This window comes from Phalacrocorax carbo, chromosome 22 (assembly GCF_963921805.1).
Source record: "Phalacrocorax carbo chromosome 22, bPhaCar2.1, whole genome shotgun sequence".
Lineage (NCBI taxonomy): Eukaryota > Metazoa > Chordata > Aves > Suliformes > Phalacrocoracidae > Phalacrocorax > Phalacrocorax carbo.
Window position 1 is genome coordinate 3568555 of NC_087534.1, and position 12924 is coordinate 3581478.

Sequence of the window (12924 nt, forward strand, 5' to 3'; positions counted from 1 at the left end):
GTCACCAAGGGTGTAAGTTTAATAATTCACACACACACACATACAAGCATATGTCAGCTAGAAGATAATCAGTAACATGTAGTGATTTACTACGGAAAAAGCTCTGCTGAAAGGCTGGTTCTCATATGTGAATTGTCTGGTTTTTACCACACAGATTTACTAAAAAAGAGTTTCTCTGTAAGGTGAACATGCATGTGTACGGATGCACGCGCGCACACACACACACACGCAAATTATTTTCTAACTACCAAAATAAAAATACTAAAATATTACTAAAATAAAAGTAGAGGCATGAGCCTGAATTTTAAGGTAGAGACACTAAAAGGAATCCAAAGGATTCCTTCTAAATTCGATGAGTCATAACTGACTAATTCATTTAGGCTTTTTCATTATAATCCCACCTGGGACTTCCTCTTCTTCCATTCCTGTTGGTATCTCTCCGTGCTTATAGACACTGATAGTAACCTGCCCTGTTTCAGAACCATACTTATTCTTGACATAGATGCTGTATTTTCCTGTGTCTTCATTGCAGACTTTCTCTATGGTGATTGTGACAACTGTCCCCTTCACATCCATTTTGTAACGATCTTTAAAGACGATAACCTTCTCGTTTTTGAACCAAGTGATTTCTGGGTAAGGATCTCCAGATACACAGCAAGTTAAACACAGGGTCTATTGTAAAACAGATAGCAGAAATAGATTATGAAGATATAAATAAGCAAGGAAATTCAGCTGGTGAGAAATTAACAAATATAAAACCCAATTCTCTTAAATTTTCAATAGGTGAGATTCCAGGACTGTCTACTCCTTTTCCTGATATCCTCCGGTATAATCAGGATTAACCTGACTGAATTTGCTGGCTCTGACTCATATTTGTGCTACTGTCTTTTTATAGCTTTCTTACACTGTAAAATGACACTTAAATAGGCACGTGGTGAATTTGCAATGACTTTACAGGATTTTTGTTCTGCCTGTGTACCAGTAAAGGGGAATGTGACTCAGAAATGTAAGCAGCAGGTTGATATAATGGGAAAATCAGGTCCAGCACTTAAAGGCCTTAGTCTAATCCTATGAAATGGGAAGACAACAGAAGGGGTCTGGCTGTGAAACAGACCTAGGAAGCAGTAATATCCAAAATCTCCAAGAAGGAGGGCTGTGCCACAAAGAGCACCTCTATGTGCAGCAGCACGTGCGTGTTTGGAAGCACCATCGACAATATAGGGCTGATAGAAGCATTGTGAGAGCATCACTTCACACCTCTGGCAATTGCAGAAGCTCAGAAAAGCTCCTGGGAACATACAGGAGGGGACAAGAAGTAGTTTTCTCCTCATCAGTTATTCTTCTGAGTCTGTGCAAGTGCCAATTATATGAACAGTTAATCAATGTTACCTTGTCCTCCATGATGGTGGCAACATCTGGCAGACCTTGAACAACTCTGGCACGACCTGGGAATGAACAAATATGACCTTTTAGTTTTACTTATCAGTGTAGCACTTGGCTTTGTTTTGCTGAAGGAAAGAAAGTGATTTACTTACATTTTTCTGCTACTGCTGCTTCCCTGAAAGTGAGAGAGACAAAATTTGAGTGGTTTTATTTATTAGGCATTGTATTCTCAATACAGGATATGACACTCAAAATAGATTTAGCTGTGAAAATATTTAGGTAGGAACTTACTTTAGCCTTCTGTGCTCAGCCAGGGCATCTTCAAAGGCTGCAAGGAATGAAAAGGTTTAGGGAAAGTTGCCATTTATTTCATTTGACTTACTAAATTTAACACAATGCATAAGTGTTGGAATTACAGGTATCTGTGCACATTGATATGTATAACTATCATCTAGACAGTATCTGTAACTGCCTTAGGAGATCTGAATCTATTTATGTACTACTGAAATTAAGTGAGGTCTAGTATTCTCTTTCTAAAGAGAAGACCAGAGGAGGAAAAAAAAACCCCAATTTTAAACAGTTTGGAAAAGTCTCTGGAAATCTGAAGCCACTTTCTCTATTCCCAGATGCCACCAGTAAGCTCTGTTGGCCTACGAGGAATTGGGCACATTGCAGGAGCAGCTGCCCTCTCACTCATCCTGTGCCCAGGAGTGCCTTGCGCTATGGCAGCTAGGCTCCCTCAAGGCTTCAGACCTTTCTGCTGTGCACTTCTCCTCTCCCCATGTTTCCTCTGACTTCTGTGGGCACTTCACTGTCCCTCCTAACCCAATTTCGTAGTGTGCTGTCATGGAACTGTGCCTCCAGCTCAAATAAGGGAGAGGGGAATCACTGCCCGTGATTTGAAGGAATCTTGGAAAGCAGCTGAGGTATATCTCATTCCTATGACGGTTTTGTTTGACTCAGCCTACCTTGTCCAGACAAGTCAGTTGACAGTTTGTGTGAGCTATTCCCATCAAATAACTCCAGGGTGTATTTTCCCTTATCTGCATCTGTTGGGTTCAGTATGTGAAGCCAGATCTGATTCATTGTGCTCCCAGCTTTCAGTCTGTCACGGCTTTCCAGTTGTTTCTCCCTATGTAAACAAATGATATCATTTCAATAGTATATAGTAGAGCTGTATAAATAAGAGCGCTAACTTTTTTTAGACCTATACTTGTTGATATAAGAGGGTGGGAGTCAGGACCTCACTGTTAATTCCATGGAGAGTTACATACTCAGTCACTTTTGAAAATCTCATGGGGCATCTAGCTGTGCTTTTAGGCAGTTTGCCAAAGGTCTACAAACTCTACAAAAGACCTCTTAGTTCTTACTTAAGAGATTAAATGGGATTTAGATGTTGAATATTTGTAAGCATTTAGCCCTTAAATGTTATTAAAAATTGGCCTTCATATAAACGTATGTAGGTGGTGTCTAATAAAACACCGTTTCTCTATTTTATGAAGACTTTATGAGGCTAAATTAGCTAGTGCTTGGAAGGAATTTTATGATGTTTGGGAATATTTGTTATTCAGAGAGGGGGAATAGAGTGGTTTAGGGAAGTACAAAGTAGTAGAAATAAAGAATTTGAAAAAAGCAACAGCTTCCTTTCCTGTCTGTAACCAAGGTGGCTGTGACTGAGCAGTACCTTATATGCATCATTATTATTCCAGTAATGATGATCACTTCTAAATATTTCTGCGGTGCTAAGATAAAAATAACATGACTGCTTATTTTGGAATTCCCAGACAAGTTTCAGGACGCAGAGTGAATTGTGGTTTTCAGCCCTTACTCAGATAGATCTACCATTGCCTTAAAAAGCTACAGGCTCAGGCCCAACATGTTTAATTTCAATGATAAACAGTTACAAGCAACAGGACTCCCGAAGTCTTGCAAATATCTTCTGGCGACTTACTTGTGATACCAAGTTGTTTTCATGTAGTCTGTGTAGTACTTCACATCCGTGTAGATTTTGATGCCTTCTTCAGTAGGCTGGATTTTCAGAGGTGTAGCAGAAAGAGCTAATAGTATAATTGAAAGACTGAAATTGAGGAGGACATTCAAGAATGCACAGTTTTACATGTTATGCAAACAAAAGCCCAAGCCACCTATTAGCATTTCTCTCTAGAGAACGTGGCTAGCTGAAAGTAGGATGGTGTTCTACCTCTTGAAGACCCTGGATCTTTTAGAAGCTGGTGGAAAAATGTCAGCCTCTCTTCTAGAGACTTGGGTCTGGAATATACAGCTCATTAATAGAAATAGTACAACTTGGCCAAATCCACATAGCAAGGGATGTGACAAGGAGCAGGCTGCTGGCACGTAAAGGTCACAGAATTAATTTGTAAGTGCAGAGGGTTTTATGTCCCTGGGTTTACTTACTCACTGTCCTCCTTGACAGTTTGAAGGTGCTTCTAATACTAAAGGAAGAGTAAATGGGTGGTATCGTACTTGCTCCAAACCCAGGGACAGCCCCTGAGCTGTTGGCTCTGATCGTGGCACCTCACCTTTCTCCCCTTTCATTATTACTGTGTCAGCTGATGAGAAAATGACGTACCACTGATCCTACACAGCTCCTTGAGAAGGTCTTCAAAGGCTGCAAAGACATAAAGATTTAAGTGTCTATAAATACAATATTTAGCAAATCACATCTGATCTACCAAATTAATTTTGTTATGTTTAGAATGTATTACAGCTAGCAGTTATTTGTTGTCTTTTTCTGTTGCAAAGCTTACTTGGAATGGAGTTTTTGCCACTGACTCATTTATTTTTAGATGCTGGGCATTTCTTACTAAATTTAGATGCTTCTGTCTTCCTTAGCACTCAATGTGTGCAACAGACTGCCTCGCAGAAAGCAGATTTATGTATCAGGTTTAAATGATAGGTTCCAGATGTCAGGGTAGGATTTAATCTTGGGAAGCAGAATCTTGTGACTGATGCTGAGCTGAAGTGACTGAAACATTACTGAGCTTTTACCTGTGGTGCTTGACAGAATTTATAATGCGGTCATAGCTTGATAAATTACTATAGATGTAAATTACATTAGAATGTCAGAACTGCATATTTCTTTTTCAATTTCCAGAGCATATTCAGAACACCGGAAAGTGAAGCAGGAATCTGCAGTAACATGTAATTGTTTTTCCACTTGATGTTGTCTTTAACAACTATTCTGTTGTCGTAATTCAGCCTAGATTTTTTTTCACTGGTGGGAGATGCAGAGTGGAAATGGGAGTTTGTTCTCCTGATGCTTTGGAGTACTAGCTGAACTTCCAGGAGTGAAAAGTCATTTGTGGATTATCAGATGAGGTACAGGATAGACAGATGCAAAAAAAAGCTGTGAGATCAGATACAAAGGAGACTTTTATTCTGTTTGTTGGGCCCTGTATAATTCTTGCAGAATAGGGAACTGGTTTACACAGAGTGTTTATGTCTCCAATCTCACATGAAATACTTGTGATTTTTAAAATAATCAGCATAAATATATGTATGCCATAGTAGATCAGGAAATTCCTTATATTTGACCAGTATCTTTTTATGCAGGTTTTAATCCCTATAAAAAGCATGTAGGTACTATGATAATTAACAATGTGGTAGAAAGTTATGAAATTTGTTTTTAAATCCAAAATTAACCCCAGGCAGGGGTGTGAATGTGTATTATTGCCTGATACAGGGGTGTCTTACCTCCTTTTGTGAGATCAAGTTGGGTGTAGTCCTCTCCTCTGTCATCTGAAACAAGTGCTTTGTATTGGCCCTCATCTGCTTTCGTTATCTAGCAAATACATACGTGATATTTATTAACCACCCCCCCCCAAACCCCAAACCAAACACACCCACACACCTCCCAACAGAAATTTCACATATCATTGAAATAGGGCAGGATTTGGAAAAGGGGGGAAAGCTGAGATTTTCTTCTTCCCTCCCAATGAATTTGGCTGGACGGATCAGAAAGGAGGGCAGAAAAGGCAACTCGCCCCAGAACCTCCTTTGAAAGGTTCGAACAGGGCCTGGTTCATTATGAACTGATACGTGGTCAGTTATGGGGAGTCAGTATCTCAGCTTTTGCCCTCAGTCACCCTGTACCGCTGCGTGCCCTTCATGGTCTGAGATACGGGTATATGTCTGTGATCAGTGATGATCAAACCCCGCTGCTCCATAAATTTTTGTCGTGTTGCTTTGCCAGTGCTCTTGACTTCCAGCCTGCAGTGCTCCTGGTGGTCCTCAGACTTGTGTGAGCATACATTTACTTACCTGTTTTCTATAGGTGATTCAGCTGTTTGAAATTAAGATGAAAAATCAGACCCAAAAAAGATTCAAATTAGCCACGCAGGGATTGCACTAAAACTCTAACTGCCCCATCAAGCTCCCTTTCTTCAGCTGTATCTTCTCTGTGGCAGAGTTAAGATGACAAGGGGCATCGTATCAGCTTGTCTGGCCTTCTCTGTAGGTCAAGCCATAAAATTTCATTCAGTTACTTGTGTAATGAGCTCAGTAACTTTTTTTTTTTGTTACTGAATCATCTCCAGAGTAGGCATCCAGTCCTGGTCAGAATACTTGAAAAGCCCACACTTCTCTTTTTAGCCACTCAGGACATGTTAAACTTTCAACAGCCACTCACTGTTAAAAGTGTCTTATTTCTAATTCAGCTCTATCTGACTATGACATTAAATCGTTTCTCCTTTTGTGCTTTTCTCAGTGTTTGTTCCATTTCTTTCATTTAGTGGGCACTACCTAAACCACGCATTGGATGTTAAAAAGATCAATCCATATTTTTTGCATTTTCATGGGATCACCAAAGCATCTGAGTTGCTTTGTGTTTTTCACCTTTTTAATACGAAGAGTTCCTATCCCAGTCTGTGGATCAAACGCACCACCTGCTCGTGCTTTCCTGTTGAAGAACCATTGGAAGCTGGTGTCCTTTCTCAGGTTGGTCGCCTGTTTGAAGTCAACATTTAGAAGTCAGAGTCCCAAATGCATTTTATTTCTCAATGCCTGCATGTCCTTCTAATATGAAACAACCCTTGCATTAGAGGATTGTTGCAGAATCTTAGAAATTTCCTTCTTAATTAAAAATTCTGTCCAAGATATACTATCTCTTAACTTTCATTGGACTGTAAATAAGCATTTGGAGTCTCACTGGTCATACCCTTCCCTTAAAATTCACATCTAAAATTTAATGCTGAAGGAATTCAGGCTGTGCAGTTGCATCGCATAGCTGTATGTACCTTGCAGGTAAGGAGTACTTCACAGTTCTCAGTAACCTTCCATTTCAAATTCTCTATAAAATGTGGACCTATAAAAGAGAACAGATCGCGGTTGCAGGGCCCTCCCACAGCTCCCAGGCGTTATCCGCAGAAATGCCTCCATCTAGCGGTGGATCCAGCAGCGCGGGCTGCGGGGGGGGATTCGCGCCGCCGAGCTCTGCACGCCATAAGCACCACAGTTTAGAGCATATCATTATTGCTGGTTTTGCAGTGTCCTTAGGTAACGTATCTTTGTTGAGGAATCCTACCTCAAAATGTAGTTAACGATGCTGCCTAACCAGTCCTTTATGACTGTACTTTGCATCAAGTCAGCGTAGGAGTCGATAGGTATTTCGCAGGTGAATTGCTATAGAACAGAAAACCAGTGTACGTTCTGATTTTCTTCCTGATTCTGGGAGGGTAAACTGGGGGGAAGATTACTTTATATGTACTTTCATCTTATACTAGACATCTCTGAAGACAGGCGACTGGACCTAGAGTCTAGTGTGGTATCACAGTTGTTATTAGGTGAATATTTTCATCCTCGCTAGAAGGGGATCACCTTTCCAATTATAGTATTTTTTTCCCTGAAACTGCTTTATAAACTTCCTTACTCATGAATATAAGACTGAGGATAAACTGAAAGTGGAATGCTTGGTTCTTTTTAGACTCATCTAGAGAATCCTGTTTTCTGCAAGGAAAGTGAGTGGATCTTAATTACATGGTATATAGACAGATTGGACAATTTTTAGAATTCAGAAATGTTCAGTGTTACAGCACTGATGCAGAAGAGCTATTCTGAGGCTTGTGGCTAGCATGGCTAAAACCGAATAAATTATTTTGATTGTTAAGAGCAGGGCAGAGTATCTTAATATAAGGAATCTGATCCTAGTATATTAATCAGCTTAAACAATACGTTTAAAAAAAGATTATAAAGAAAAGTACTTAGAGCAGTGAGTAAAATAGCTTTGCTCAGGGCTTGCCGTCCTGTTGGCATAGCTCTGGCAAGTCGTTAATCCTCAGCTTATCTTACCTTGCTTTTTCTTCCATTGTCTCCGTTTTGCATCAGCCTCCTCTGCAACTTTAGCAAAACCTGGCAGAAGAGCGATGGTTAAAGTCAACAAACTCCCCACTGTATCTCAGTGTAACACTTCAGAAATTTCTGATCATGAAAGGTATTATCCTTAGAGCTGTGATATTTGTTTATATCTAGTGCATGAGGTACCTCTGGTCCCTGCTGGGAACCCTGAATGGATTAGCACCATCGTTCCTTCATTGTACTGGTTGCTCAGAACCTAACATTTAGTTTCCTTAAAACAAAATTGTCTTTGAGGACCTGACCATTATGCATTTAGGGAACTAAATAGGAGTTTTGACCATACAAAAAGGTAGGCTAGAAACCTGAAATTAAAATTTTTAAAAAGTAAGAAACACAGAAGGAGGCAGAGAGCACAGAATTTACCTCTGTTTTAGACAACCGCATGTAGCTAGTTATCTTTACTTCCTTCATTGTCAGTAGAGAAAAATGGGCACTTTTAGAGCACAATTCATCAAACTTATTTTATATTCTGAACTTCTCATGTGCTGAATCACTCTGTAAAACTGCCTGTTTCTCTCCCCCAGTTGTAAAGGGAGTCAAGTAGACTTGACATTTTATAGATACTTTCCATTCAAAAAGTTTGGAAGCTTTAGAAGGTCACTTGAATGCGAACTGTTTGCAAGAACTGAAAATAGAGACAGACACTCTATGGGGAAGTGTTTGAGAATCTTCTTGCTTTCCATTTTTGCGTAATTAAAAAAGGTTCTCTGTACTAGCATATACAAGGACCCTCTATGTTTCATGCTGAGCTTGCTTTGTTCCTTGGACTTCTCCTCAAGTACAGCTGACACTGGCTTCTTTATTGCATTCAGTTTAATGCAATTAACCAGCTGTTAAATACACTAAATTTTCAACCCGATAGTGTCCTGAGGTAAATGAGTACATGTAATAACACATCGTGCAGTTTGCTGCCAAGACACAGTTGGTTTGCCATAGCAAGATAATATGTAAAACATTTGAAAAAAATAACTAAGCATTCCACTGGATATTTTGATTTAGCAAAACATTTTTATCAAGGCCCTATTTATAAGACCAAAAGCTTCAATTTATGTTAAAGAGAAATTCAGATAATTTCTTACATGATTCCTGGACCTTAAAATGTGCAGAAATACATATTTGTTCTCCCCATTCTCAGTGTGCCATTATAACTGTCGGAAATACTTTGGGGCCTTAAGTGCCTAGAAAACTTTCCACTGAGCATGGCAGTCTATATTTGCTCCTGAATTTCCACTTACATTCATCCACAAGAAGTAGGGTGAATTGATTTTTAGCTTTTCCATCTTGCAGCTGGGCTGTGTACGCCCCTTTATCATCATCACAGAAATTCTGGATTATCAGTTCTACAAGACCTTTTCCTTTGACGAAGTTTATTTTATGTGTCTGTGTAAAACAAAGGAAATACAATAAGCTGAATAGTTTTTCCCCAGTGGAACTGTTTCAAGGCCAGATCCTGGTACAGCATCTTCTACAACACTCAGACATTACAGTCCTTTTATATATGTGTCCTTATATACCTCCCTCGTCTTACAGGAGCAATGAAGCCAATGCCCTCTGAGATTCTGTACTGTGGGATTAATCTGTTATTTGTTTATGTACGTAGGTACAGCAGAATTGCTTACAGCAGAACTTTTCTCTGGGAGAAAGTTTGTTAAAACCACATAAGACAGTATGTTCTTTCTTGTTGGATATGACAGACTTTTCAGCTTACCAGAATCTGTATGATTTTTAGTATAATAGAAGTGTTGCACTTAATTACACGTGGCATGTAATTGCATATTTGGGCAATGATGAGTAATATTGCCACCCTCTTGACATCATGCAAGCACTACTGAACCTTTTAAACATACACCCCGAAACCTGCCAGATGCTTAAACATAAAGATCATCATTATGCCTTACTGCCTTGTTTGCTCTAAGCAAATATCATTACAAAGCGCTTGACAGGTACTTTGTAAGTGTGCATAACCATGTCAGTTCTCCAGTGTAGGAAAGACAGTTCTTAAACTAGACAAAGCCTTCAATAAACTTGATACACATTGCTTAAAAAACCCCCAACATTGCTATAACAGCTCTGAAATTCTTTGGCCTAGTCCTATCCCTTTGTTGTATCTGTTCTTTTTGTTATCTTGGCATTGCTACGCTGCATTTAACTGACAGGCAAATGATTTATCTTGTTCTTCATTCTCAACTGTTCTCCCCTCTGGTCCTGTCATTCCACATAGTTTTTCAATGTTACAATATTAACTTGATATGGGAAGAGAAGGAAGAGGCTAGAACATTTCTTTTAATGCATCAGAAGGTTGGAGTGCACTGTAACACATGATGCAGTGTTATTTCCAGTGCCTCAGACTGAGAACTAAATCACTTCCATCTGCTCTTAGAATGCATGAGATTTATCCATATTCAGTTCAAACAGATAGGGTGGAAAGCTTGCAGCTTTGCTTGGTAAAGCTGAAGAAAAATACCATGTCTTATTCTGAGAGATGGTATTTCTTTAGCATCTATTGAAATGAGTTGCGTTTGTTCATCTGAAACAAAGCTGTCTGTCCAGCACAGGTGCATTTGTAGTATCAGATGACTTATACAAGGCTGAGGTTTGTTGTCAGAAAATTCCCTGATAAAAGGGAAGTCTCTGCTGTGGGAGGATTGTCAGAGGCAGCCTCTCAGGAGCAGGGGGTAACAGGAAAGCTGCATAAGGAGGGGACATTTTCTGAGTGTTACCACCGAAGATTTTGCTGGCTGTAGCACAGAGGAATATTACACCGTGCTGAACTAACAGCGTCGATGCTGCAGCCTTGCTTGGTGCTAGAACTGGACAGCTTGAGAGTCAGACAGTTGGCTTTCTGTTTATGCACAGTGGGAAACCAAGCCCTAGAATCTTCCGAAAACACACATCAAAATATCCAATGGGAATTTAGAAAACTGGGAGTGTACCCGTTTGCTCTATCTACCTGTTCATCAGGGGGGAAGTAAGTCAGGATTCAAAACAAAATGAAACATACTGGAGTACTTGTCAGCTCCTTGTCATTGAAGATCAAATGCAGCTCTGCATTTGGTGACAGCTTTTCAACCTCCAACCACAGCCGCACTTCTCCTTTCTCCAGAACGTCAATGTTCCAGCCAGATATCAGCTTGATCACTGGAAAACAGAGAACCACAGAGGGGAATTTCACAGGCAAACCACAGAATTTGGCTCAGCCAGAGTTACGCCAGGGTTCCCCTTTCAGAGTCTATCCCTATGATAGCAGCTTCCTACTGGGTCAACTTACGTGGGTTCCTGATTTCATGGCTACGTTTCAATAACTTGTCCAGATCTGAAACGCAGAAAATAACAAGTCATTTAGATTAATACAATGAGGTCAGAACAAATTCATTGTATTAATTTAAATTAATGTGTTAATGACCTTTATTTATGGCAAAAAGAAGATAAGTACAAAACATCGATAGTGGGGAGGACTAGAAAAGGTTGTGAAGATAATTCTTAGTTATGTCTGTATAAAATATTGGCTGTGTCAATTCAAGAACCATGTTAAAGAAGTTTTAAATCACTGTGGTAGTGTAGCTGTGTGTGAAATCTGAGCTGTAATGGAAAAACGACCTTCCAGGAGCATGGAATCTTTTCACAGGGGGCTGTAAAAGAAACTGCTCTTGAGCCTGCAAGGAATGTGAAACATCTTTCGAATGATGCCACTATCATTATTACTTACTATTCCTCTATGAGAAACTTTCCTCTAAACATTTAATATTAAAAAATTATAGCACATTAGATTTTTGTTCTTGTCAATTACTGGTTTTTACCTTCTTTTGTTAAAGTGCAGCTGGCAGAGATATCGTCATCTACATCCGTGACCTCCACTGAATATGTACCCAGATCCTTTTCTGATGGCTCTTTCAGTATAAGCTTAGATCTTAGAAATAAGAATAATAATTAAAAAATTATATTTTCCTCAAAAATTATGCCCTCTGTACCAGAGCGCCACGCATTTGATACACCCAGAACATCAAAGATCGCACTCATTGTCATTTATATGCGTCACTGAGGATCAAGGCAAAGACATTAGATTAGCAATATGATGGCTGGCGCTTCCCTTCTGTGACCTGAAGGTTGCGCTGAATGCCTCATTTCATGGCCACCGGAGCTGAGAATCAGGTACGGAGATGTGCAGATGTTCTGTTGTGTATATGTATTTTAGCTGAATACTGGAAGGAGACGGAAACGTTTGGCTTCACATTTTTCTCAGTGTTTAATGTGTTTTTTATTTGACAGTCACAGTTAATTGTCTCAGTGTGCATTATATGCTCACCTATTGCCTTTCTCTTCAATCCGAACTCTGTCAGCATCTGGTGGTCCTTCATAGTCCTTTGACCAGATAAACTCAGAGGAGTCATTCTTTTCAGGAGCGTCAAAAGCCAAGTAAATGAAACCCTCTTCATCGACCCCAAGTTCAATTTCATTTGTGCCTGTATGAGAAAAAAAACCCAGAAAACATTCCTTACCAAAACAGATCAGGGCTTAGCTTCTGGACATCTAAAAAAAAGAAAAGAAAAGAAAAAAAAGACAGTGTACAGCTAGAGTAAATTCATTCAGGCAATTTGGTTTGCTAATCTTTAGTTTGATTGCGGTTCTTTGTTGCTACAAAACATGTAGCTGATGCTTCATAAAGCAGTTTTTTACTGGAATCATCATAGTATTTACAAACTTGCACAATCTCATCACTTCTAGTTTCCTACCGGGTTTGGTTCTGGCCACCACAGGATCTGAGGGGAGTGAAGGAGGTCCAATTCCAGCCTTGTTCAGTGCTCTTACTCGGAAGATATAGCATTTCCCTGTCTCTAGATCTGAAACCTGCAGGAAACAATGACAGGAATTCATGTAAGACTAAACGAGAAGCAACACTTGGATACTAAGTGCATATACAGACCTTCATGTGCGTGGTGGCTACGGACTGCTTGTTTATTTGTTTCCATTCCTCTGACCCTTCTTCACACATGTCTACATAATACCCTGTTACTGGACCTGCTCCAGTGTACAACGGTGCTTCCCAGTGTAGCTTCAGGGATGAGTCTCTTACTTCAGTGCACCTGACATCGTAAGGAGGGCCTGTTCAAAGAAGGGTAGGCTGTGAAACAGTAACGTTAAAAAATGCGACTGGGTGCACTTTGTTTGGGT

The 12924-nt window shown here is 39.8% G+C and overlaps 1 protein-coding gene across 1 annotated transcript in view; it reads right to left on the bottom strand.

Moving 5' to 3' along the window:
* MYOM3 (myomesin 3) overlaps positions 1–12924 on the bottom strand; it is a 28808-nt gene continuing 15884 nt past the window's right edge. Inside the window, exons 20-37 of the mRNA XM_009515142.2 lie at positions 12677–12855; positions 12486–12600; positions 12059–12215; positions 11553–11662; positions 11024–11068; positions 10757–10893; positions 8991–9135; positions 7690–7749; positions 6639–6706; positions 6238–6348; positions 5098–5185; positions 3974–4012; positions 3335–3440; positions 2352–2515; positions 1675–1711; positions 1536–1558; positions 1390–1445; positions 1–672 (exon numbers count right to left, since the gene is read on the bottom strand). Coding sequence (XP_009513437.1) covers positions 373–672; positions 1390–1445; positions 1536–1558; positions 1675–1711; positions 2352–2515; positions 3335–3440; positions 3974–4012; positions 5098–5185; positions 6238–6348; positions 6639–6706; positions 7690–7749; positions 8991–9135; positions 10757–10893; positions 11024–11068; positions 11553–11662; positions 12059–12215; positions 12486–12600; positions 12677–12855 — 1940 coding nt within the window. The 3' untranslated portion in view covers positions 1–372. The remainder of the gene's footprint in view (positions 673–1389; positions 1446–1535; positions 1559–1674; positions 1712–2351; positions 2516–3334; positions 3441–3973; positions 4013–5097; positions 5186–6237; positions 6349–6638; positions 6707–7689; positions 7750–8990; positions 9136–10756; positions 10894–11023; positions 11069–11552; positions 11663–12058; positions 12216–12485; positions 12601–12676; positions 12856–12924) is intronic.